The sequence below is a fragment of the Mustela nigripes genome, chromosome 1 (assembly GCF_022355385.1).
Source record: "Mustela nigripes isolate SB6536 chromosome 1, MUSNIG.SB6536, whole genome shotgun sequence".
Taxonomy (NCBI): domain Eukaryota; kingdom Metazoa; phylum Chordata; class Mammalia; order Carnivora; family Mustelidae; genus Mustela; species Mustela nigripes.
The window spans coordinates 221,585,245-221,613,165 of NC_081557.1; the positions used below are offsets into that span (position 1 = coordinate 221,585,245).

At 39.1% G+C, this 27,921-nt stretch overlaps 1 protein-coding gene across 2 annotated transcripts in view; it reads right to left on the reverse strand.

The window, feature by feature from the left end:
* Positions 1-27,921, reverse strand: part of PPARGC1A (PPARG coactivator 1 alpha) — a 662,229-nt gene that overhangs the window by 274,132 nt on the left and 360,176 nt on the right. Inside the window, exon 1 of one of the 2 annotated variants that reach the window (XM_059381753.1) lies at positions 25,627-25,787. The exons of the other annotated variant lie outside the window; for it this stretch is intronic. Coding sequence (XP_059237736.1) covers positions 25,627-25,722 — 96 coding nt within the window. The 5' untranslated portion in view covers positions 25,723-25,787. Of the gene's footprint in view, positions 1-25,626; positions 25,788-27,921 lie in introns of those variants that run through there. 2 annotated transcript variants of the gene reach the window in all.

Here is a 27,921-nt window from a genome sequence, read left to right on the forward strand (position 1 = left end):
GATTACGGACTTCCAGGCTCAGGCACTCCGCTTCTGCTGTCAGCTGCTCATTTCTCTGAATTTCGACTGCCAGAGTAACTGTGGAGGCTGAGCCGTGCTACCCCCGCTGCCAGAAAAGGAGGAGAGAGACATCTGCCACTGTCCCGAGTCACCTGGTACTTACCTCGGTGACTCACTCTCCCGGAGGGGCCAGAACAGAACAGCTCCGGGAGGACATGTGTGCATGCGCACGTGGTGTGCACACTCATGTTCACAGACAGGCCCTGGGCCCTCCTGCAGGTCTGACACGCGGCTAGGCATGGGGTGTGAGGTACCTCACTGAGAAAACCTCTCTTTTGCTCTCCTAGAAGCCAGAGTTTAATGACATGGACAGACCAACAAAGAAGGAATTACAGGGCAACGTGATAAATGCCAGGGAAGGAATAACCAGGGGGAAAAAGCAGGATGTGCCTTCTGGAAGGGGTAACAAACAAAACTGACAAGTAACCAGAAGGCAGGAAAACGGTTCCAGTCAGAGGGAACAGTACATGCAAAAGTCCAGAGGTGTGAAAGAACCCTCACATTGCTTCACTTTTTTACCATTCAGTGAGCACCTACTATGTACTAGGCACCACCCTACTGGGAGGGTGACAGTGGGGTGCAGTGGTCATGGTCCTGCCTTCCCAGGGCCCACATTCCAGTGGGCTTTGGGGAACTGTAAATTAATTCTGTATGACCAGAACACAGTGGGGGGGACAAGAGCCAAGACTAGAGAGGTACACATGGCTTCACCTCTGCGAGATTTAGGATTTGGACTTTATGCTCAGCACCATGGTGTGTGCATATATGTGCACATGTTTGTATACCGTGAGAGGTATATGATATCAGAACAGCACACACAGACCTGGCCTGAACTGAAATCATAGGAAAAGGTATGTACTAATATGTACCTGGTCATAGCCTGGCCAAAGAGCTCAAGTGAGCAGTGTATCCTTCCCTGAAGGGTAACACTAGTACTTACCCCATGAACTTTTCCTCATGCCCCTCACCACCCCAAATCCTTTTCTTCATCATGACACTCTCCCCACTGACCCTGATGGTGTCTTTATGGTACCTCATTCTGCACTCCAGCCTTCTGCTGGTGTTGGTTCCACCATGACCCCTTCTACAACTGGACAATACTGAAATAAGCGAAGAGTTAGGATCAATCTATATTCCAATCCCAGCCCAGCTACTGGGCAAGGTGCTTGGTGATGATAGAAATAACCATACCTGGCATCTATTGAGAATTTAGTATGTTCCAGGCACTTGACATGCATTAATCTATTCAAATTTCATATGAACACTATAAGGAAGTATTATTGTGATATTTTTTCCCCCTGCTGTCACTTGCAGCACCTCATTTGGATCTGTTTGGAGTCTTGCAATCTTGACTGCCCTATGTTCTCCTACAAAAGGACCTTGAGATCTTATCTGGAGGATCTAGCAAGGGAGTGCAGCTACTCATATACCCCTGACCGAAGAACAGTCCTCAGGGAAAGTCATACTCTTCAACTGAGTCCATAGCTTTGGGAGGGACACACGTGAAACAGTGAGGATAGAAGAGGGCACCCACCTAGTTAGGCAGATTAACCAAATCAAACCTGGTGACCAACGAGGTGAAAGATGTAGCAGCCAGGTAGCCCTCATATCCTTTGATCTCCATTTTTCAAAGAAAGAAACTACAGAAAAGGAAGGTTCATGTCTTGCATGCGACCACATGGCTATTAATGGTCAGGCCTAGAGCCAACCACAGGAAATCTTAACCACTGAGCTATCCTACTTCTCTTGGGTGCCTTGGTTTCCTCAGTTTCAGAGTGGATATAGTAGTACTGATGTTTGGTAAAGATTAAATGACTAACTTCAGTGCCCAGCACAGTACACACTCAAGAAATATTGATTTCCTCTGTCTATTCCAATCCTATCCATTCCTGGGGCTTAAGTCAAACCTGTGCTTTTTCATGAAGTCTTTTCTAGACACTGAGTCTACATTGACATGTTCCTTCTTTGAAATCCCTTCCAATTTAACATATCTGTGTTTCATATTGGCATTGGTCATATAGTTTTGTATTATAATTGGATTTTTCCAAGCTTTCTTGTTTTTTTTTTTTCTAGCAACCTTGCATGTTTCTTAAGCCAATAATCATATCTCGTCTTCCCCAGTAATTTGCCAAGGCATTTCTAAGGGTGTAGGTTTTCCAAACAGGTTGGCAAAATAAAGAATAAGGAAATACTATCAGCATCCACCTGTGGAATAAATACATCTTTGGAAGGAAATCAAGTAATTTATAAGTCAGTTCAGGTAGAAGGAATTTGTACATATCTTTATTCATCCTAGAGATTCTGAGGAACATAATTTTCAAGTTAGGTTCTAATCTTTTATTTAAATTCTTTTGCTTCTTTAAGTATATATATATATATTTTTTTTCAATGTCCAAAGGCAATAATCCCCAGGTCAACAGAAGAAAAGGAGCTAATTGCTCAACATATTTGAATGTGGTTATTCATTTTTCACTCTCAAATGCATAAAATGCCCTCCTACACTCAAGTCAATGACTTTTGCTTAGGAGGAAGCAAACACATTAATAAAATGCATAAACACTCTCCACTGGCAATAAATTTTAAGAATAATTGACCTCATCAAATGAAAGTTTACAAGTGAGTTTAGATCCCAAGCCCTATAAACTCTAAACCAGAAGTAAGCTGCATGACTGAAGAGAAGGGATGATGTACCTGAAGTCCGGTTTGTCTTCAAGCCATAGTTCCACCACTATCTCCCTGTGTGACTTCCCTGAGTCCACTTTGCCATTTGAGTCAGAGTTTTTATAAGGAAGAAACTTGTCCCTTGAAGGCATTAGTATATGGTACTACTGTCACAAACAGGGCCAGCAATCAAACAAAAGCATAGGGATTTGAAATGTGAATTAGACTAAGTACAAGTGAGGGATGTCAGTGGCCAGCGGGGAATGTACCCGACACTCTTCACTGAGTGCACTTCTGGGGTTTGCTGGAAATGTAGAGGCCCTCTGATGTATGGAGGAAGTCAAAACCCAAAATACAGGAGGCAGGGTTTCCCCACTAGTAAGCACCCTACACAGAGCTATCTGAATGCAGAATGTACTTCAGAAGAGCAAAAATCTTTAGAAGTGCTATACCTTTGGCATGATGGCAAACCTGTTCAGCAAATGGTCCGTACAATGCAGTAAAGAACCCTCTTTGTTTTATCCACTGGAGTGCTTTGTGGATCAGGAAATGGGCTATTAGAGTGAAAAGATCACACACAGACCTTACTCTGTCTTCTGTCAAGACCGCTGGTCTATGGAAAACAAAGCAAAACAGAGAGTACTTAGATTCCGGAAACCACAAAATTAGGGAGAAAGAAGAGGGGCAGTTCCCTTCTGCCACTTGTTCACTGGGACAGCAGAATCATTTTTTTTTTTAAGATTTTATTTATTTATTTGACAGAGACCACAAGTAGGCAGAGAGGCAGGCAGAGAGAGGAAGGGGAGCAGGCTCCCTGCCGAGCCGAGAGCCTCGTGTGGGGCTTGATCCCAGGACCCTGGGATCATGACCTGAGCTGAAGGCTGAGGCTTTAACCCACTGAGCCACCCAGGTGCCCCATCAGCAGGATCATTTCTTAAGTAATAGATCCTAATCCTTTGTTTGTCTAGCCCAGTGGTGAGCAAACTATGACCTGTGGACCAAATCCAGCTGTCCGCCTGATACTACGCATCCCATGCACAAAGCATGGTTTTCCTATATTTAAGTGGTTGAAAACAATATTGAAAGAAGAATAATTTTCTGTGACATATGAAATGGATATAAAATTCAAGTTTCTGTAACCATAAATAAGGTTTCCTTAGACAACAGCTATGAGCATTTGTTTACATGTTGTCAGTTGTCACTTTTGTGCTCCCATGGCAGAGTTGAGTAATTGCAACAGAGACCTTATGGCTGACAAAGCCCAAAATATTTACCCTCTGGTCTTTCACAGGAATAATTTTGCCAACCCTTGTGTCTAGGCCAATTATGTTTTCTTTCAGTTTGTGAAACTGACCTAACTGGCCTTGGTGCTCCCTGGTCAAACTCCTTCTGACCTTAAGACTAGATTTCAGATGTGTCAACCTCTATTAAAGATGTTCCCTAGAATTCCAGAACATTCTTGCTTCTGATTTACAATCATCATCTCCATGTGCATACACAGCTCCCCCTACCACACACACACATACATACATCCCAAATTCTACTTTTTATTTCCTCAGTCTTTATATTGTCAGAGTTCTGCTATATTGCTATTACATTATCTTCCATAATTCCTCAACCATCAGTACTCTGTTTCCACACATAATGAAAAACTGAAGAAAACATCAAGTATGGAAAGACATTACTAGAACCCAATATTAACATTGGAAAGCTCCTATCAATTATACTTTCTAATGTTACATAATTCTCTACCAATAATGCTTTATTTTTCCTGTTCCAATTTACCTATTTCTTTTTTTCCTGCCAAACTGGGCCAATTTTATGGGTACATTGTAATTTTTTACAGGCATGTTATAATCTGCAGGATCCTATAAAAAACAAATGCATCATTGCCATTGCGTTCACGTTAACTAGCATTTTAAAATCATCTATCTGTCTAAAGAAGAGATCTGGTTTATTAGAACCCTATTCAGGAGGTGCCTGAATTGTGTCAAAACACATCCTGAGCAGCAGTATGATAGAGGGGAAAGAGTATCAGACCCGAGTTTTATTTTGTAGAGTGTCATAAACTAACTGTTTGACCTTGGACAAGTCACAGTGCCTCTCTTGACTTTCTTCATTTACAATTAGGTTGAGCTAGTTTAGATCATGAGGAGCTTTTCCATCCTCACATACTCTAATTCTCCGAAGATAGCTTACTCATCTAATTAGTTATTCTGCATCATATGGCAACTGGAAGAATTAAATGGCAGTATTTGTTCAAAGTATATAAATTTTGGTTTTGTTTTGTTTTGGCCTGGGAATCTGTAAGGGGTAATAGTATCTGCCCTTAAGGAATAGGGGTCCAAGTAAGGAGAGGTGGACCAATTGGTTTCCATTAAAAGTCCCTTTGAACCATTTGACTTTTTAAAGGAACTATCATAAGAACATATCATTTTGATTTTTAAAACCTTTAACTGAAGTTAGAGGGGGCTTTAGATTATGTTCAGTTGATATCTTGATTGACAGATCTAGATCTATTACTGATTTTAGACATGCTCATTGATTCTATATGCATTTTTCAAGGGTCACTGAGAGGACCACGTGGGGCTGAATGATCTTAAATTGTCATCCAATGCCACATTCCATACTTCTGTCTCCTCTCTATTCTCTCATTTTCTCTATGAACAATTCTCAGCTCATAAGCAGACTCCTCATTGGGAACCAGGCAGGTGGAAAGTTTCAACTTTCAAAGTTCATTTATGTTTGAGTCCTCCCAGAAAAAAAAAAAAATAATAATGAGATTAAAATAAAAGTCTTTTATTTCTCTAAAACCTCAAAAAATCATTTAAAACAGATCTTGTATGAGATTTATCCCTCTAGGCTAAAATAAAGCATTAGAGGTTTTTGTTAAGGGAAACATTTCCTCCAGCTGAAAGGAAACAGAGCTGTAACGGAAATAGGAATGCAGGCTTTGCAATTCCCACCATCTAATATAACATTAGAATTCTGCATTTGCGAATTGCTCCAGTTTTATGTACATATATTATTCAACGACAATAGTGTTTCTTTAGTTTTATAGATTTTTTTCCACTAATTTAATTGGTGATATAATTACTTGCTCTTATAAATCTGAAAATTAGGAATTCAAACACACACACACACACACACACACACACAAAGAGAAACATGACTCTTACTGGTTTAGCCATTTTCCCCAGGACACTGACATCCTTTCAGTGGTGACTCCAGGCTCTGTTCACCCATGATCAAAGATTTCTAAACAGCCCTTCACTAAATGCACTTGCAGACCTCTCCAGGCACCCTCAAGCATCCTGAACGTTTTGAACCATGACTGCCTGAAAGAGTCTGGTATTTTATAAGGTTGAGTGAGGATGACTCAGCCTGGCTCAGAGACGTGGAACCATTCAGTGACTACTAGTAGGGCCCATTGGAACCAGGTGGACAAAATCAGGTAAAAATTGGTACCACACAGCCACACAGGGTATCATAGGTCCAAGGGTGACTTGCTAAAGAAAAGTCACAGGGTGGAAGTTCCCTAAAGTACTCGGAGTCCCAACGACTGATTTGCATTAAGCCACAAATTTAAGTCCAGCTACAGGTGCACAGAAGAGATGTATGGAAAAAAGCTGCAAGCATGGAGGTCCAGGTATCTTTTAAAATGTTTCCTGATGTCTTCTTTCATTCAATACTGAAAGGCAATCCAGAAAACTTCCACATTTTTGAAGAAACAGATCTCAGGGTATTCTGGTGAATGGTAGACTTTATCCATAACAAAAATGGAAAGGCATATATATGTATGTATACATGTGTATCTTTATGTGAGAGGGAGGTGGGTAGATTTCTCACAGGAATCAAGGGAACATCAAGCCTGGAAGGAGCTTATCATATCAAACCTTGTAATATATCACTTGTGAGCACAAGCATTGTTCTTATTTCTGCCTTTCCTTCTCTTGAACTCTGACCTCTCCCTTCCATCACCCTTATTCTCACAAATCCAAACTTTCAGCAGGTGAAACCAATCTCAGGAGAAAAAAGCCAACATGTCCTGAGTACCTACTATGTGCATGGTACATAGTAGGCGTTAGCAGTGAGAGGATGATGATGCTGGTGATGATGTGATTTTCTTATTCCACGCAACAGCCCACTGAGGCAGCTACTGTTATTTTCAGCATTTTACAGATGGGAAAACACTGGGGGCAACACAAAGAGGTTGAGTAATTGTCAAGTTTTCACAGGTTCTAAGGGGGTAGAGCCAGCATTTGGGCTCTTCACTATACTGATAAGCATTCAACTGGCCCCTCTTCTTCAGCAATCAGGAGGAATTGGTGGCCAATTGTGGGTCTCAATTTGGAAACTGTGGCTCTGTTGGGGTGCAGGAGAGAGGGCAGGAAGAGCTGTGATGTCCTCAGACCCTTTGGTGGCTGGCTCCAGTGGGAATCCAGCACCACACCCAAAGAGAGACATGGAGATGCCCAGATCCTCCTTCTTGCCTAGAGGGAGGCTTCCATAGAAGCAGATCCTTATCGGAAAGGACAAGGGATTGGCCCAACAAACACTGGTTAGGAGGATGCTAGTACAGAGGATTTCTAGGAATTGGGAGATATCTGGAAGAGAAAGGAATTTACTTTCTTCTCCCATGGAGTAAGGAATTCAATAGCCTTTGGGGCCAGAGAGCCCTGAGAAGACACTGCCTGCTGCTACCTGTGGGAGCTTAGACTCCCTATAAAGAACCCACCTCTCCATCTTTCCATTTTCTCATCTGCGAATGGCAATAATTACAGATTTATAGCTGCAGGTTGGTGGTGAGAATGGGAACGTAAGCTGTCATATGGGCAGCATATTAGCTAAGCTGCCTTCTCCCTAGAGTTTTCTTCTCTTTACTACCTTTCTCCACGGACACCCTGTCTTCCACATGACCCTTTTCCTTCCTTACATCCTTGAATCTTCCTCCTGTGAGATCAGGTTTCATTCCTTCACAGAATTCTCTGGAATTTGGATGAAGTATTCTCTCTGGGGTAATTCCCACTCACTGAAAATATTTGTCCAGTGCCCTAATAGTTGTCCAAATATGTGAGCCAGAAGCACGAACACAGTACTATGAATGGGAAGCTCCCACATTCCCTAAACGGCCAAGAGTGTTTCCCCTGAAAGCAGAAGGAAGGAAGACCCCCCAGGTACCCATCACAGATGTCAGCTTTTTGTTCCAAAGATACCTAGGCATCCCCTCTCTTCCTTTCAAGTCCCAGAAGCTCAAGTAGCAAGTCCCCATTGAGAGAGAAATGCAGCATTTCCATTGAGGGGAAAACAAACACTCCCCAGTCTGCAGAAACTTTTAGGTTTACAGGAGCCCATCTCTACCTCATATATCAGAGAACAGAGCTTGTCATCAAGCAATAAATACATTATGTTTTGAAAATACCCTGTACTGCAACTGTTGTGTTTCTTAAAATCAAGAAAATTGCCAAATGGGCTTCACACTGCAGACCAAGCAACATAGTGGTCCATTCTGCTTTCTTGTAAAAAGGGTGTGTTTAACAGGTGCCTCCATCAGGGCCACCTCTAAAGGCAGGGGTTAAGGCCAAGCATCTCACTTTTGCTTAACAACTTTCTCGGAGCTGTCACCCATGGAATTTTACAACAATTCTTGAACCTACTTTTGTATTCTGAAATGTCGTATAAAACACTCTGGATAACTGGAAAGATAACAAACCTTGTAATATATCACTGCTACTACTAGTAGAACTACTAGTTCTGAACTCTTCAGTTGTTAAATACCCCTGTCAGAGGCAGGGCCAGTTTTAACCCACACTAGTGCTTGCGAAGTAATGTATTAGATCTAAAACTGGCACCACACCATCTTGACTAGTTTCCCTACATATCTCCATGTCCCTCTCACATTTTTATGTCATAGGTTCCAACAGCCATGTAATGTAATGTTAACATTAAAAATATGTTTAGAAGGTACAATATTTATTGTGGGTTATGGGTTTCAACTGCTCCCCCTGATCTCTACCCCAAAACATGCTTCCACTGCTGCCACAACCAATAATAGGTCTTAAGCTCTTCCATGAACAAAGCAGTATGTACATCCCTTCAAATTCATCATTGGATTTAATCCTATGAGATGCCTACTATTTTATTCCCATTTAGCTGATAAGAAGACCAAAGCTTGGACAGGTGAAGCAGTTCACCCAAGATCAGACAACATATCAGTGGATGAATCAGTCCTCAAACGCAGACCCAGAGTAACAACAAAGCCCGCCAATTTGAATCACTATTTATATATAAATTCTTCCTCTTCTTACAAAATAGTTCCCTCAACAGCACAATTTCTGCCTCTTAGAATGAAACTCAAATGGAACACATAATAAAAATCACTGGTTACCTATTTTAATTCAATATGAAATTTTGGAGAGAAACTTCTATTGAGTCTTCTAACTTGGAGGTATAAGAAAAGTTAAGAAAAGGCAGAAGATATTTTTCTGACAGATCTTTCTGCCATAGTTCAGCACCATCCCTGGCAGATCAGGCAACTAGATTCTAGTTGTGGCTCTACCAGGAGCTTGTTGTGTAACCTTGAACATATTATCGAACACCGGATTCATTTCCTTTCTTGAAAATTAAAATACTCCATCTAACCACATTGTTGCATCAGATCTTATCTACTGACTTACAGATATGGAAGGGGAGGATGAGGTCTTACACCACTCCTACTTTCTCACATGCATGTCCCCTCCCTTCATTCTTCCAAATAGAGCTATTTCAAAGTTTTCATTAAATAATGTTTCTGATACTATAATTATTTAAGTTTTGTTCATGGAAGACCTATATAGTGTCTCATAATTATTTTAAATTTTCTTTCATACATACTTTTTTTGTTTTCCCTGGAACTCAAAAAAATGTCTTAATCTTTTATTTACTTTATTTTTTATTCAATGACAAACTCCATGTCAGAGCTGAAAAATACCTCTCAATATGTTCAATAAAGCTGAAAAATACCTCCAATATGTTCACATCAGACATCTGTGCACCTCCATTTTTCCCAAGAAACATCCCTCTGGGAGTGCTTAATGTTTGTGCTGTGATTTGGGCTTGCTTTTCTTCAGGCATGCATCATAGCTGACATCCTAGAGCTCTCTTTCTCCATCATGTCGGGAATATGTGTTGCCTCTCATTGGGTTTGGACGTCATATTTCCTGGAACCCATATCTTCTTTCTTTGTTTACTCTCTTATTTTTCTGGAGCACATTCTTTAGTGATTTTCTGAGAATTTGTAAAGACTTCATAATCTGAATATATGTTACTCTGCTCCAAAACTTTATCAACTGTACATCCATCATCCTAGTTGATCCTATGAGAGGCCTACTATTTTTATTCCTATGTCAGTGAGAGGCAGCAGAAGACTGACTTCTAGGTTGAGAATCTGTTAACATTTGAATATAATAATCTCTTCTAGGTACAAGTGGTATTCCCTAATTTGATTTTCAATCCTTTGCTTACATCCTTCTTCAATAAGTTTATTACAAATGCTCTGAAATATTTCAGTGATGTGTCCAAGTGTATGTGTGTGTATCTATGTTTGTGTGTGTTTCACTCATTATTCTGGAATTAAGGGAGTAGACCCTTCTATCTGTACATTTATGTCTTTCAATTTATCTGGCATTTCTTTTGGAAAGTCTTATTATTTGGATGTTGGGCTTCCTAGGTTGCTCAAATTTTCTTGTTTTTTTTTTTTTATTTCTTTCCTATTTTCTGTCTTTTTTAACTAATTCCTCAGGAATTTTTCTCAAGTGTATTTTCCAACCCTTCAGTTTAATTTCAGCTTTTGTATTTTTAATTTCCAAGAGCCCATTCTGATTTTCTGAATGTTTCTTCCCACAGTTGTCCACTGTTGTATCATGAGTGCAATGTATTGTATTACTTCCCAAAATAAATTAGAGTTTTTTTTAATGTGCTTTTTTTTCTGTTCTGCATTGTTTTAATTTATTCCTAGCATTTTTTGTTTTGTTTTGTTTCAGTCTCTTTCTTTCATATTAGAGGTCTTCCAATAATATTTGGTCATCTGCTCCATTTAAGAGCAAACCATCCAAGGCTGACTAGAAGTTCCAGGACTATAGGAAGAGTTATAAGTGGTGGGCTTTATTGCCATGCCAGTGTGACATAGAGAAGAGCTGAACTTTTCTTAGGAGGCCTTTTCTATTGGGCTGACCCCTGGATTTTTTTTCATTCCCCAGAGAGGATTCCTTTGTTCTCCTCTCTGACAATGTGGTAAGTTGCCAACACTTTGGAGACGATGAGAGAACTGGGGTCTCACTGCTCAGCATGCAAACTTTCACTTAAAATCTCCTTATTTTCATCATTATATATTACCAGTTCCTCCATGGTATTTGAAATCCAGATCTTTCCTGGCTCAACTCTGTTAAGTGTGAACTGTTTCTGCATTGGTCTTTTGGGAGAAGGGACCTGGTCTCTCTGCCTTTTTTCTGTATACTTTCCACTTGCTCACCTACTCTCTATTCCATTCCACACCCTCACCTTCTGAGATACCTGCCACATCCAGTTCCTAAGCATTTCCTGAATCTGGCAGTGCAAAACAATCTGATTTTTGTTGATTCCTTCCCTTACAAGCTGCACTATTATTTTAATGCTGTGCCAAGTCAGTTACCATTTGTTTATTCTCTTTTGAGTTTTCACAGTGTAGTTGACATTTCTTCACCAATGTTATCTCCTCTATCATTCTTTTTGCCCTATGGGTTTTAAACTTTTTAAAACTTTTTTGATGTCTTACCTGTCTTTTGTTGGTTTTCAGGTTCCCTAGTTAATCTAAAGCACAGTTTCCATTATTTTCACTTAATATTATATCAAAAGTATTCTCTCCTACATTAAATATTGAAAACACCATTTTTGATGGCTGTATCATAGTACATCTAACCATTAGCCTATAATTGGAAATTTATGATGAGTCAAACATTTTTACAAACAACATCAAATTAAAAATCTTTTTAAAAGAAGTTTTTTGTTTTTTTTTTAGATTTTATTTTTATTATACAGAGAAAGAGAGATCATGAGAGAGAGAGCACATGCAAGGGCAACAGCAGGCAGAGGGACAGGGAGAAGCAGGCTCCCCACTGAGCAAGAAGACTTATGTGGTGCTAGATCCCAGGGCTCTGGGATCATACCTGAGCCAAAAGGCAGCCACTTGACTGACGGAGCCACCCAGGTGCCCCTACAAAGTTTTATATTTGTCTCTGATAATTCTTAAGACCTAATTCTAAAATCATATTAAATCAAGTTTTAAAACTTTTAAGCTATTAATACATGTTATCTATTTAATTTTCAGAAAGTCAGTAATAATTTAGACCCTCTCCTAAAAAGACAGAGGCAATAGCTGCATAGGATTCATCACATCATCACCAACATCATCACCAACATGACTATTTCTCAAAATCTTTACCCCTTGTGTTTCATTATTGTTTGATTTGGATTTCTATGCTGAAAAACTATAGTTTTTTCCATGATAACATGTGTCCCCATTAATTGCTTATGGACCAAATTCATTTTTTTCTAGTGGAATATTAAGTTATTTCTTATTTGTGTGAACTTTCAATTTGTTAAGAAATCAAGATTTTTAGGCCAGATTTTTTTTTTACTTTATTATTTGTTAAGTTTTTGTTTGTTAATTACACCTCTGACAGAGAATTTTTAAATTTTTACATAATCAAAATTATCACTTTTTCCTTTATGCTTAGAAAACCTTCTCATTCCAAGATTAGGTAAATATTTTTTTACATTTTTTTCTTTCATTTATATGTTTGGGAATTTTTTTACTTTACTCTTTCTCTGTAGAATTTAATTTGTAAATTTTTCTCTCTATCAGGTGACTCAATATCATTTACTGCATAATTGTGAGGTCCTCAACTATTAGGTAGTGTAACTTTGACCACATCCTCATCCTAAACTCTTATTTTTACTAGAGTCTGTTTCTGGTTTATTTTAACCCCATTTGTCTGTTGATTCTTCCTCCAGAACATCCTGTTTTAATTACCATAACTGTATAGTACATTACAATATCTTGTTGAGAAAAGCCTGCTTTACTACTTGTCTTCCTAAATAGTTTTTAACTCTTTCATTCTATTTATTGTTCAAAATAAACTTTAGAACATTTGGTCAAGTTTCCAGAAAACAATAGCAACAATATTATTTTGACTAAAATTACATTGAATATGTACGTTCATTTGAAAAGAATGAAAGTGTTGATAGTATTGATTGCTCCTTTCTAGGAACATGATACTTTTTTTCATACATTCAAGCTTTCTTTTATGTCTTCTGTTGGTTTTATTGTTTTCTCCATACAGAATGTGCATTATCACTCAGTAAGTTTATTCTTAGACTGCTTATATTTTAATAATATACTGAATGATTTTTACCTTTGTATTTTCTAACTGGTTATCACCATTGTGCCATAAAGTTGTTAATTTTTGTATATTTATTTAATATGGAATCAACTAACTTAATTCTCATTTTTTTCTAATAGTTTTTTTTAATTTTTCTAAATATCTTTGCTTTACTATATAAACAATAATTTTAACTGATAATATGATAACTTTTGATCATATCTTTCTATATTTTAATTCTTATTAGGTTGGCACGAATGGGATCACGAACAGAATTATCATGATTCTGGTCTAAACAGAAATATCTTTATAATAAGAGTAATAATTGCTAAGTTTTACTCAGTGCTTTTGATATGGTAATTGCTTGGCCAAGGGATTTGGGTAGCTTATTTCCTTTAACTTTCATAATTAGAAAAAAAGTTACTATTGTAACTCCATTTAAAAGGTGATGAAATGGAGGCTCTACAGCAGAAATATATCCAAGGTTATCCAAGTAGTCAACAGCAAAGCAGGATTCAACCTCACATTGGTTTGACTTTAGAGCTCAAGCTTATAAATAACTAATATTACATTCTAGAATGTTAAGTAAGTGTGAGTTGATAAGCATTTAAAAAAAAATGTATTGTGTTTTTGGTTGAGAAAGGAGATGGGAGAGAAAGAGTACCCTGACCCTAGGCAAATGAAACACACACATGAAGAGTACATTAATGATGCAAGAAAACTAGAGCATAGGATGCTTCTCCATAGGTCCTCAAGCCAAGTGTGAACATCAAGATCAATTATTAAGGAAAACAACATATTTCAAAGACTGAGGCATCTAAGACGTTATTATTATTCCCGCAGAAATAACAAAGCTGGGTCCTGTGACCTCTTTCTCATTTCAATTTCCAAAAATTTATCAAGAAAATATTTTGGTCTCATTAATTCAGGCCTTTGATTCACTGAAACATCACTTCAACCAAAAGGTGGGGTGGAGGTGATTCATGCTATTTAAGTCACATCTTGGCAAGAAGCTGAGTTGCAGGAGATAGTGTGCCTCCTTTTCCAGTGTGAAAAAAAAAGAAATTCAGCAATGCTGAAAATAAAGTCTCTTAGAGTGTTACGCAAAATTATGTATTTCTGCAGCATACCCTGGATTACTGACTGTGTAATAGCCCTGCTGGACTCCCACCACTGCACGAAGCCCATGCCGGAAGCATTATGATCAGCATGGAGAAACATGAACATCTTGCTTTTTCACCAGACAATTTCATTGTTGGTGCTAGAGAGTGAAGCTCTTCCTCAGAAACAGTTACATAAAAGTTTTTCATCTTAAATGTCACACTTTTTTAGGAGAGGGACAATTGATTGGGTCTAATTAGGTATTAATTTAAGAATGCAATTTTTTACAAGCTTCAGGAAAGCACACCCTTCACCAGTGACCAGAGAGGCAGCTTGATCCGCATGCATAAGCACAGGATTGCACTTCATACTCAGGTTCTAGTCTTGGTCCTGTTTGGCAAAGCTCTTAACCTATCAGCCCTCAGTTTATTCATTTGACAGTTGGTAATAATAATCTTGCTGCCATTTCCTTCATAGGGCTTCTAGGGAGATTGAAAAAGGAGTATAAATGGAAAAGTGCCTTTGAAAACTGAAATACAATTGACATGTGTAAGGAAAGATCTAACCGTTTCTAGGACGCTCTCCCTAAAGAGCAGTCATATTTATTGCTCACCCTAACTCCTCTGAAAAAGACAAATAGTCATCAACAGTAACAGAGTTCTGCAGAGCCAGCCTGTTTCCATTTCAATTCAAAGCCCTTGAGGCATCAAACTTTCAATCCAGGCACTACCCCTGAGTCTCCAGTAAATTTGTCTGTTTCCCCAATACATGTGATGAGCACTTGAACAGAACCATCAGGCTATGTCTGATCATATTATCCTATCACTCAGTGATAATCAAATTTAAAGGCTAAAGGAGAAATGACCTATTTTACATGGACTTTCTGAGAGCCCTTGGAGAGAGATGCCATGTGATCCCAGGACCACTTGGTAACTCAAGCCCTGGGTCGCCACATGGCTCCTTCTTCCCCTCAGTTCCTTCAGCTAGTCATTTCTTTATACACTGTACAGGGGCTATGTGTATTGGGGACTGAGCTTAAATTGAGCTTGAGACAGGGGCCATGGAATGATTGAGTAGTGAATTAGATAGAAAATTGCGGTTTTTGCGCCCTAAGTGAGAGAATCACTGCATTCAACCAGCTGCTACAACTTGAGTATTTCTCACTTCTTTTGACATTTTTTTTCAACAGGGAAACTTGATGTAAAACATATTTGTCTCTTCTGATGCTCAAGACCTGCCTTTTCCCCCCAACCTTCTTTTAAAATCTGCCCTCCGCATTCTCAAGGTTCTTTATCCATGATCAGTGAACACTGTGACCTGTGTAAGTCGCTGCTGAAGAAGGAGTTCAAGAGGGAAAAATATAAATCTTAAATTCACCACAGATTCACCAGGCCCCAATCAGAATAATCAGCCCAGGAACATGACATACAGGAGTACAAGAAGCTGAATGTAAAAGGCAAAGACATTACAGGGAGGATTTGTTTCTCGTATTGGTTTTGGGGTTTTTACACAAACAATTCTTTTCCCAAGAGGTGCTTGAAATTGAGTCAAATTTGAAAACTGTAAAATCCCTGGATTCATTTATTTGCATTTGTTCATTCATGCAAAAACACAATTGGCTGTCCTAGACCAGGCAGATGAGGGCACTGGTTATACACAGCAAACTTCATTTCAACACACGTGACTTAAACCTGCTCCATGCCTGGTACTATGCTAGGCCCTGAGAGAAAAAAGAAAATGAGTAAGATTTAGATTCTGGCCTCCAGGGATTGACACATAACTCTGATCCAAGACAGAGTAAGAAAACTACTAGAAGAGAAGCATGAAGTGTTTTGTCAGCCTCCCTGACTGATCTATAGCTTTTTTTTTTTTTTTAAATACAGCTTCCTGAGCATGGGTTAGGTTAAGGATAAGGATAAAAGGCCTCCAACCCCATTCACAATCTAATGTCACCCATATGGAAGACCCTCTTCCCAGCCTCATTTCCCACCATGCCCATGACACAACTAGCTACTCATTGTTTTTCAAACATGTGTCAACATTTACCCTCTCAGTTCTTTGTTCACAAGGCTCTGTCTGACTAGAATGCCTTTTCATCCTCTTCACCACCTAGAAATCCCTTACTCTTCCCCTAAGATCCAACTCAGTGATTTGCAAGGTGAAAATGAACAATGAGATGTCATCCCAAGGTCTCTCTCAGCCTATAAGTCAATGATATGTGAATTTAAGAAGTATATCAAACAGTTTACCTTCCTTGAACCATGAAGCCATTCCTGATGCCCTGAGACATAATTCCTCTTGGTCCTCTGAACGTCCATTCCACATGTTGCTAAAGTACTGAATATACCAAATTGCAATTAGATGCTTATTTATTAGTTTATCCTTTTAACTAGAATGGGTATAGCTAGAGGGCAGGGTCTGCATCTTATTTAATTTTTATTTTGTATAACCAACAGTTACATGGCCATAACTATGTGTCAACCACTATTCCAAGTATATTGCATGTATTTATCTATTTAATCCTCACAACAACCTTATGAGATAGATACCACCATTATCTCATCTTGCCCATGAGGGAACTGAGACATAGAGTTTAAACAACATGCCCAAGGTCATACAGCTGGTAAGCAGTGATCCATGATATGAACCTATCTCTTAAGTGCTATATTATGCTGTTTTTACTTATCTCTGTACCCTCAGCACTTTGCCCAGAGGTCTAGTATTTAAAATGTGGAGCTCAATAAATGTGTTTTAGCTCACTAAATGAATGAGCAGATGATCACTACTGGTTACTCCTAGCTGGATTCTCTTGAAAATTTCTAGGCTATAGAAGTTAAGGGTAATGAGCAGACTTGGAGAAGGTTCAGAGAAACTCAAGAAGATGGAAATTAAGAATTATACCTAAGGATTTAGGTTGCTTAGCCTTGAGAAGCATAAGCTGAGGGCTGCTTTCATAATTATATTCAAGGCCAGGAAGGCTGATTCCTGAGGACAGTGACTGAGCTGTTTTTCTCCACCTCCAGGGAGGATGAAGAAGCAGAACTGGTCCTAAGCTGCAAAGGGTGCCATTTAAATCCACCACAAGGAAGAATTTCCTTAACCTAAGAATTGTTTGTTAGACCTAAGAATAAGCTATGGAGAGAAGCTCTATAAGGTTATCTATCTTTGTCTTTGGACTTGCTTCTGCTCAGAGTGAAGAGCATAGCATGTAGGGTAAAGACACAATGACAGGCTACCCCCAGTTCTCTTCTTGAATCTAAGAACTACATCAAACACTTTACTTTCCTGGACCAAAATGAATGAATGAATGAATGATTGAGACCCACATAATTTAAAAGGCAACAACAAAAAACTGGAACCAGCAAGGAAAGGGGTCTTCTTAAACATACCATTATGTCAGAAATGTAACAATGAAGAAGAAAAGGAACTTGTTTTCTAATTAACCTAAACTCTTCCATGTTCTACATTCAAAGGTTTCTTGCTAAGTCCATCACACCTTTGACATAAAGTCAAAATTGGTCAGTCCACATCCTCAGGTGCCGACTTTGACACAACATCACCATTTAATCATCTGATAGATTACTTTGGTATCTTGAAACAGACTTCTCTAAACAAGAAGTAGACTCAAAATGTGAGTTACTATTCTACTGATCCCAATGTAAGGTGCTTCAAACATTAAAAAAATGAATCTTTTCCTGAGAACAGAAAACACCATCAAACCTACTTATTTTTCTTTCCTACATAGAAACCAAAACACAAATAGTAATGGAATTGGAAGGGAATTGGAAGAGGGAGAGAGTACACAAAATTATTTCTGTATTTGACATTATTTCAATAACACAATTCTGCTTTATTTTCAGTTAATAGAGATAAAATCTTACACTTAGGTGATGTTTTACAGCAGATGAACTTCTTTCAAACACACAGTGTTTCACTGAATTTTTACATGGGAGGTAGATATTTTGCTCCCCATCTTACAAAGAAGAAAAGAGCTCAGAAAGATGAGGGAGTTGTCTGAGGCCACACATCTAGCACCAGTAGACCTTCCTTAGACTTCCAGCTTCCAGGCCTACCATTTCCCATACATCATAGCCTATTAGGCACAGACCTGCTGAGCACTGGGAAAGACTTATTAGAAGCCTCTTTCACTGTGTGCAACCTTTTTCGGAGCAATGTAGTTGGCCTGTCCCACCTTGAGGAACTCAGCTTGTCTAACAACCTTAGGAGAACTGCTGAACTCAGAGAGAGACAAGTATAAGAGACTGTTCTGTCTGCCTCATGTAGGGCATATCCACCATCAGTGATTTAGGAGAGCCAGGATTCTGATCATAACTCAGGATTTTATTGCTCAAAAATTATGTTCCTCCTCAGACTTCAAGCTATATTACAAAGCTGTAATCATTAAGACAGTATGGTATTGGCACAAAGACAGAAACATAGATCAATGGAAGAGAACAGAGACTTAGAAACAGACCCTCAACTTTATGGTCAACTAATCTTCATCAAAGGAGGAATAATATACTCCAGAGGGAGGGGAAGATAGTCTCTTTAACAAATGGTGTTGAAAAAATAGGACAGTCACACGGAGAAGAATGAAACGGGACCACTTTCTTACACCAGACACAAAAATAAACTCAAAATGGATGAAAGACCTACATATGAGTCAGGAATCCACCAAAATTTTAGAGGAGAATTCTGGCAGCAAACTCTTTGACCTGATAAACAGCAATTTCCTGTTAGACATGTCTCCAGAGGCAAGGGAAACAAAAACAAAAATTAGTTATTGGGACTTCATCAGAATAAAAAGCTTTTATACAACAAAGGAAACAGCTAACAAAACTAAAAAGCAACCTGTGGGATGGGAGAAGATATTTGCAAATGACTTATCAAATAAAGGGCTAGTGTCCAAAATCTATAAAGAACTTATCAAGCTCAACACCCCCCACCCACCAAAAAAAAAAAAATCCAGCCAAGAAATGGGCAGAAGACATCAACAAACATTTTTCCAAAGAGAACATACAAATGGCCAACAGATACATGAAAAAATGTTCAACATCATTTGGCATCAGGGAAACACAAATCAAAACCACAATGAGATATCACCTCACACCAGATAGAATGAAACATGGGAATCAACAGATGTTGGCGAGAACGTAGATAAAGGGAAACCCTCTTTCATTGTTGGTAGGAATGCAAACTGGTGCAACAGCTCTGGAAAACAGTATGAATTTTCCTCACAAAGTTAAAAATAGAACTACCCTACAACCCAGAAAGCACACTATTAGGTATATATCCAAAGGATACAAACATAGTAATCGAAGTGGCACCAGCCCCCCAATGTTTATACAGTGTCCACAATAGCTAAAATATGGAAAGAGTGCAGATGTCCATCAACAGATGAATGGATAAAGATATGGTATATATCTCTAAAGGAATATGACTTAGCCAACAAAAAGAATGAAACCTCACCATTTTCAATGACATGGATGGAACTAGACAGTATTATGTTAAGCGAAATAAGTCAATCAGAAGAAGACAAATATATGATTTCACTCCTGTGGGATTTAAGAAACAAAGTAGATTAACATAGGGGAAGGGAAGGAAAAATAAAGTAAGATGCAAACAGAGAGGGAGGCAAACCATAAGAGACTCTTAACTATAGGAAACAAATGGAGGGTTGCTGGAGGGAAGGTGAGTGGGAGGATGGGATGATTGGGTGGTGGGCATTAAGGTAGATGCTTGATATAATGAGCACTGGGTGTTATATACAACTTAATTCTACCCCCGAAACTAATAACTCAGTATAAGTTAACTAAAGTAAATTTAAGTAAATTTTTTAAAAATTGTGCTCCTCCGGGCGCCTGGGTGGCTCAGTGGGTTAAGCGCTGCCTTCGGCTCAGGTCATGATCTCAGAGTCCTGGGATCGAGTCCCACATCAGGCTCTCTGCTCAGCAGGGAGCCTGCTTCCTCCTCTCTCTCTCTCTGCCTGCCTCTATGCCTACTTGTGATCTCTCTCTGTCAAATAAATAAGTAAAATCTTTAAAAAAAAATTATGCTCCTCCTTAAAATCCTGGCTCAAAAGCCATCTACCCTGTGAGATCATCCCTGCCCTCTTGCACCATGTGGATAGACATAATCCTTTGGTGCTTACAAAAGATTATGTCCTTACAAAGCACTGGATCCAGTCTGCTTTGGCCCAGGCCCCATGTACTTATTAAGTGCTCCTAACCTCTCTGAAACTCCCTCATCTATAAAATGAAGATACTACTCATATCTCCCCAATTCCACAATGATAAGGATTCTATGAGTTAATATAAGGAGAATTCTTAAACAGCTCTTCACACAAAGTAAGCCCTTGATCAATACATTCCTGATATTATTATCTTCTGTGAGATTTCTGAGCCCTCACTGGGTTTTGTTTATCCTCCTAGTATAAAATACAATGTTACTTATATTTATTATAACTCTTCTCCATCATTTTGTTAGTTATTATCCACCCTACCATGAGCCCAGAGACCATTTCTGTCTGGTAATCTCTTTTCAGATAATGCCACCCATATCCACCTTAGACACCTTAAAGAAAAACCTGAGGGCCATTTGACTCTTCCCATATCCTCACACCATGCATCAGTCAATCATCAAATCCTGAGGTTGATATCTTCTATATATTTCTGAATTTCCCTTCCATCTGCATCTTGTTTCCATGATCCAGCCAGTCCTTACTTAAAATAGTGAAGTACCTTCTTCACTGGGTTTTGGTCTCTACTCTTACCATACCTCAATTAATCTTCCACAGAAATCAGAAATGATCTTTCTTTAAAAAAAATTTAAAAAATTAATCCTTATGTCATACCTTTGCTTAAAACCTATCCATGGTTCCCCACGGCCATTTGAAGCTAGTTGGTCTAACCACACAGGACCTCTCTATTCTCTCCCTCTTCAGACTTATCTTCCACCACTCCTGACTCACACTGAAACACTAGAACCCAGAACAACTGGCTGCTTAACACATACCTTAGAGTCTCTCCCTTTCCTGTCTCTGATCTGTTCTCTCTAGCCCTGAATTCTCTTCCCAGTTCTTTGTCTAGCTTAAAGCCTTCTCTTTCTTTAATTGACTCTAGATTTACCTCCTCTATGAGCTTATTCTTCAGTGTTTCCATGATACAAAGCATTTTATTGTGCTTCTGTAATTATAGTGACCTGCTGCACTTATCCCACCATGACCTCAAATTTAAGGGCATTGCCTCTAGCTACTTTCTCATCCACTTAACTGTGGATATGCTTGGCACATAGTAGGTATTCAAAGAAATATTGAGTAACTGAAAGCATTACATAGACAGTAGGTAGACAGGAGCTGACACATACAGTGTGTGCAATGGGTCACTTTACAGTACTTACTGAAGTGCTCTTCTAAGCACTTTCCATAAATTAACACGTTTACTCCTCACAACAATCCTATATGGTAGCTAGGATAATTACCTCCATTTTACAGTTGAATAGAGGATGAAACTGAAGTACAGAGAGTTTACATACTTAGAAAATGATGACCCCAAGTTTAGAACCCAGCAGACTAGCCCTAGACCCCATATTCTTGATGCTTATGCTGTAACACCTGTCCAGATAGGGGTACTATGATAAATAAAGATACCTAAACAGACACAGATAGTATGGTCTAGCTCCAATTTTGCAGATGAGAAAGTTGAGGCATAGGAAGTTCATAGAGAAGTGGTCCAGAGAAAAGAAAGTCAAAGCTCAGAGCAGTAATCCCTTCCCCTCACTAACCAACTGTGGAACTTGGGGCAGTCACTCAGCCTCCCTGGGCCTTGGTTCTTCAAGTGCAGTATCAGGGCCAGATCATGTCTTAGCTTTCTTCCAACTCACATTTGCAATTCTCACAGTTCGGCAAGATTAATCAGGGTTGAGTTTGTGCCAGGCTCAGTGCTAAGTGCAGAGACACAGAAGCAAACAAGATGCATCTCTGCCCTGAGAAATTTATCTTCTTGTGGGGGAGACAGGCACAGACAGGCAGTATGGACAGACAAGCTCAAAATGGCCACACCGCAATTACATCGGTTATTTTAAAGGAAACAACCCCAAGATATAATATTATCCAGAAACAAGTCCTTTGCTCCTCCATAAGGTCTTTCAACTGTCAATTGCCAGAACAAGAAAGTAGCACCATGCTCCCCCTCCCCCACCTTTCTTTCAAGACCTCACTCAAGCATAACCCCCTCGTTTGACAAGCAAAGAAGCAAAGTCGCTGCCTTAAGTAGTTTGCCAGTGGTCAGATTGTTACCTGGTGGTAAAAGCCACTGCCACCTCTGTTCCAGAGGTTCTTCCATAGCTGGGCCATGAGAGGCAGGAGCATTAACTCTGACATAGCCGCTGTTGGTTTTCCAGTATGGGTTATATGCTTAAATGGATTTTCAGATTTACAGTTGATTCTAGAAATTGCATCTACTTCATTTCCAACTCCATGGGTAAGCTGGTTCATTTAAGGCAAACAGCATCCAATTAAAATATATTCTGAAGAAGTGAGTGAGCAAGCCATTTTTGTTCAACTCTTAATTTAAAACACAAACACAAAAACAAAAACAAAAATAAAGAACTATCAGGGGGACTTCTCAAATACCAAGTCCCATCACATCATTGTGAGATGAGACAGTTAAAATACATAGGATCAAAATAAAAAATATATATATATATAATTTGAAAATATACTCTAAGAGGTGGCCTTGTGTAAGAGCAGTGGCCTCAGGGCCAGTCTCAGTGGGTCCACATCTCTTTTCAGCATCTTAGCAGCTATGTGACCCTGGGCATGTTCCCTAACACTACTAAGTCTCAGTCTCCCCACCTGTGCAATAGGATCAAATAATATCTTTCTATCAGAGTACTAGTAAGAATTAGAAATGTAACTTCATGCCTGGTATAGAATAAGGGTTAAAAAAATAAACGATTAAAAACATTTTATTAAAGTCTTAATGATTCAGAGATTGATTATTCTATTAGAAATTTGTCATGCTTTCTCCCTTTCTTCCTTTTGCTTCCTGCCTGCCCACATCACAGCTGCTCATAAACTATTATTCGTGAGATAAAAAATGAGATAAAATTCAATTCAGATCACACAGCAACAAAAGTGGAATTGGCACTGGAGTCAAACAGGCCTGAACTTGAGCACTGGACGGCTTTTGACAGGTTATATAACCTCCTTGAGTCTTCATTTCTTCATCCCTAAAATGGAGGCAATCTTCTAAACCTCTAGGCGTCTTACAAAGATGTAAACACACACACACACACACACACACACACACACACACACACACACCTCTTGCACTGCAACTGGTAAATAGTAGGTATAGTAGGTAGATAGGAAAGTACTGGATCATTTTTAGTAAGAAATGCAGTATTTGGCTAAACTAAATCTTCAACATCACTCACAACTTATTTTAAAAACAGCTTCATCACTACCATGGATGGCTAAAGGAAGTCATTGTCGCAAAGCTCTTGCATCTGGTGCCATCATCTTTCATTTCCTCCCTTGGAGACAGCTTGACTGTCAGCAGAAGTAGGCCGACTTTGTGCATATGTGGACCTGGCATGGCCATACTGATGACTGGAACATGGGGCAGAGGTAGTCCTCAAAGCGGGGAGGCAGGTGAAGCTGAAGCTGACACATTTGACGACATCTTTTCCCTCCACTGCCATGAATTACTGAGTCAGGGAGACCGAACCAGAGATTATGATGTCCTCCTTTTCATAAGCACTACTTCCACTATAGAAGTTTCTGTTATCAAATGACAGGGTTTGACCAGCTATACAAGATCACATCTTCGGAAGCAAGTAGCAAAGAGAGCATGTTCATTATTTGCCTTTGGGAAATTACTAAGCTAAAGGTTCATGGGATGCTGACATTATAGGACATGTGCTTTTTTACATAAACATTTGGCTTCCATGTTTCTAATTTAAATATTTTGTCTACAGAGATCTCTGAGTCATCTGCTCACATCCTTTCTCCTTTAATCCTCCCTTGAGCTCAGCAGAGACTATATATAAAAATGCTAACTTTCTAAAGGAAAACACATAAACAAGAGACAAAAATCCTAAAGTCACGACTACCTACCATAAAATATCTGAATATTTGTTTAGACCCCCTGGAGACCCACCACATGACATTCTCAAAGTAGCATGCAGAGATTCATTCTGTATCCTTTCCTACTTCCTAAATAATGCTCCCACTCAAAGTGGAAGGACGCCAATTTCATGGCAGGCTGGAGGATGTTTTTTTTCGGAAGCTCCTTACTTAACATCACATTGCTTAGAACAGAACATACCTGTCAATATCAGTGCCACATTTCTCTAAAATTTCTCCTGCAGAGGAGAAATTTTATGAAAAGTTTCCTTCTTTTTATAAAAAGAGAGAATTATTTTTTATAATTGATGTTGAAAATCAACTAATTCCCAAATCACCACTTTTTTCTGTGAAACTTTCTGCTACAGACAAAACGGAAAATCACAGTTTCACTTCATCCAACACCATCCAAAAGAAATGCTTCATGCATGGAAATGTGCTTTTTCCATAAGGCAGTGCCATTTAAAGGGAAAAAAAAAAAAAAAAAAAGCTCTGGCATCGCTCTTCAATATTGTTGTCTAATTAAATAGCAATGCAGTGGATGCGTAAAAGTATGCATTAGAGGTGTGTAATGTGTAATGTGAAGAAGAGTAATCAAAGCCATTCAACAGGATTTAGGAAGGGATTTCAGTTGGCAGCTTATGAGACAGGAGCATATAATTTTGCTAATTTGAAATAGGTATTGTAACATATAAACATTACTGCTTTGCATATTTTAATGAAAACTGCCTCTACACCAAAATGAATCCTTTAGCTTGAACTCTCTGCATACCACAGAGCTTCTACCTATTATGAGTTCAGCATAAATAAGAAAGGCACGCAAGTTGCATTAAAAGATGGTCACCTCATTAAAATAGGTTAAAACCAAGACCCTTATTCCAAGCTACTATAACACCATAAAGTAAGTCTGATGACAGGTGTTGTATTAAATTTTTATATTACAATGAACTTGTACTCACACAAACCAAATCTGCATGTTTCCTTTGATATACACCTGCAACTTGTTAATTCAAGGGCCTTTATTAAGAAAGTATAAATTTAGCAACATCTATAGATTTGTAAAACCCCATTAGCTTGCTTGAGAATATAGAGTAAATTCATTTGGAGTCTTATTTGCATGGTTTACAAAGAAATGGAAATTAATGAGGACCTTTCCCAAATGGATGTGCCTACAGATAATGCAGTTCTGCAAAAAGACCAATGTGAATTACCTACACTTGGGCTAAAGAGTGGAGAGAGAGAGACCAGGGTCCATCTGGAGCTGAGGACATCACTTACCTGCCAGCTCGCTTCTCGCTGAAGGCCTTTTTTCCAGTCTTCTTCCAGCCTGGGGGAGGTCTCATCCATTGCTGATGCTGCTTGCACAAACTGCATCCGCCAGTGGCTGTTACTCCCTTTCGTTGCAAGCCTTTACCAAAGCGGCAGCGAGGGCAGTTCAGGGGCAGACTGTCATGGAGAAAATGCCAGGCCAGAGGATGAAGGATCGGGCAGGAAGAAGCCACATGGGAATAAATTTGGGATACATGGGGCTACCCTGACAGCTGCCAACTGGCCAGGCGGGAGGCCAGCTCAGCCACTGAGTGTCCAGAGATTAGGAACAACTAAGTTCCAGGGCCAGCGGACAATGGGTCATTCTTATGCTTCTGGTATAAAGGTCAGAGGAGGGAAGTGTGAAGGCATGCTTTATGCCCTGGAAATATGCATTTCTATGTGTGCTCCCATCTTCTCCTCACCCCAACACACACACACACACACACACACACACACACACACACGAATTTGCATTGTTCTGCACCGTGGTATCAATAGGCTGGAATATCCTGGAAGTAATAAGTTACTTTACATAGAAGCAACACTTTTCATTTGAACACATTTCCCCCAGCACCATATGAATCACTCACCAGCCAGTAAACATGAAAAATAGCAAGCTCCCTTGGGTGAAAAATAGACTGATCCCTATAGTTGAATCCTGAGCATCTACAGTCCCTGGCTTCACCCCATGGGATGTTTTGCCACAGACACTCAGCCTTGACCATGGACCCCAACCCTTTTTCCAAATGATTATCCAAAATGATCAGTTTGGACAGACTCCTCAAAATGTGGGGCTAAACCAACCCAAATCTAAACAAAGTCTGTCCTGCTTCACTGGTTTCTCGCACAGAATGACCCTCTCTTGCTGTTCAGAATTGATTACCTATAATTTTAAGGTGTGTAGCTGGAACTACTGTTGGTAGTACCTACTTCTTTTCAGTTAGAACAGTGGTTCTCAAACTTGACTACACAACAGAATCAACTGGGAAGCTTTGTAAAAACACTATCACCAGGCTTCAACCCCTTCAGAATCCAGGATTAAAATCACAGAACTCAGTTTTGAGTATCATTTGAGGTTTCTCTAATCTAATCACTCTTCTGAGGTTTGAATCCCCCATGACCCTCCTTATACCACTATATATGGTAAACTCACCACCTCTGGAAACAGTCTTATTCCATGGTTGATAGCTTTGTCCCCAAATAAATTGATGTTCTTCCCCTTGTCAATTCCATAGTTGTACTGTTGTTGTTGTTGTTGTTGTTGTTGTTGTTGTTGTTTTTAATTCCATAAGGAATAAGAGTAAAACCTATTCTGTAAGACAATGCTTCAAAGATCCAAGGACAATAGTGGTCCCTGTTTCAAGTATCTGCTGAAATGTCTCTTTTCCAGGTGAGATTTTGCTAGTTCCTTCTGCAAACTATGTGAAAGGCTGTTGGGTAATTTCTCCATCCTGGTTACTGGCCTCAAAATACATTCCAGTCCTGAGAGGAAAATATATAGCGGTACAAGCCTTTCTCAAGAAACAAGAAAGGTCTCAGGTACACAACCTAACCCTACACCTAAAGGAGCTGGAGAAAGAACAAGAAAGAAACCCTAAGCCCAGCAGGAGAAGAGAAATCATAAAGATCAGAGCAGAAATCAATGAAATAGAAACCAAAAAAACAATAGAACAAATCAACGAAACTAGGAGCTGGTTCTTTGAAAGAATTAATAAAATTGATAAACCCCTGGCCCGACTTATCAAAAAGAAAAGAGAAAGGACCCAAATAAATAAAATCATGAATGAAAGAGGAGAGATCACAACTAACACCAAAGAAATACAAACTATTATAAGAACATACTATGAGCAACTCTACGGCAATAAATTTGACAATCTGGAAGAAATGGATGCATTCCTAGAAACATATAAACTACCACAACTGAACCAGGAAGAAATAGAAAGCCTGAACAGACCCATAACCAGTAAGGAGATTGAAACAGTCATTAAAAATCTCCAAACAAACAAAAGCCCAGGGCCAGACGGCTTCCCGGGGGAATTCTACCAAACATTTAAAGAAGAACTAATTCCTATTCTCCTGAAACTGTTCCAAAAAATAGAAATGGAAGGAAAACTTCCAAACTCATTTTATGAGGCCAGCATCACCTTGATCCCAAAACCAGACAAGGATCCCATCAAAAAAGAGAGCTATAGACCAATATCCTTGATGAACACAGATGCGAAAATACTCAACAAAATACTAGCCAATAGGATTCAACAGTAC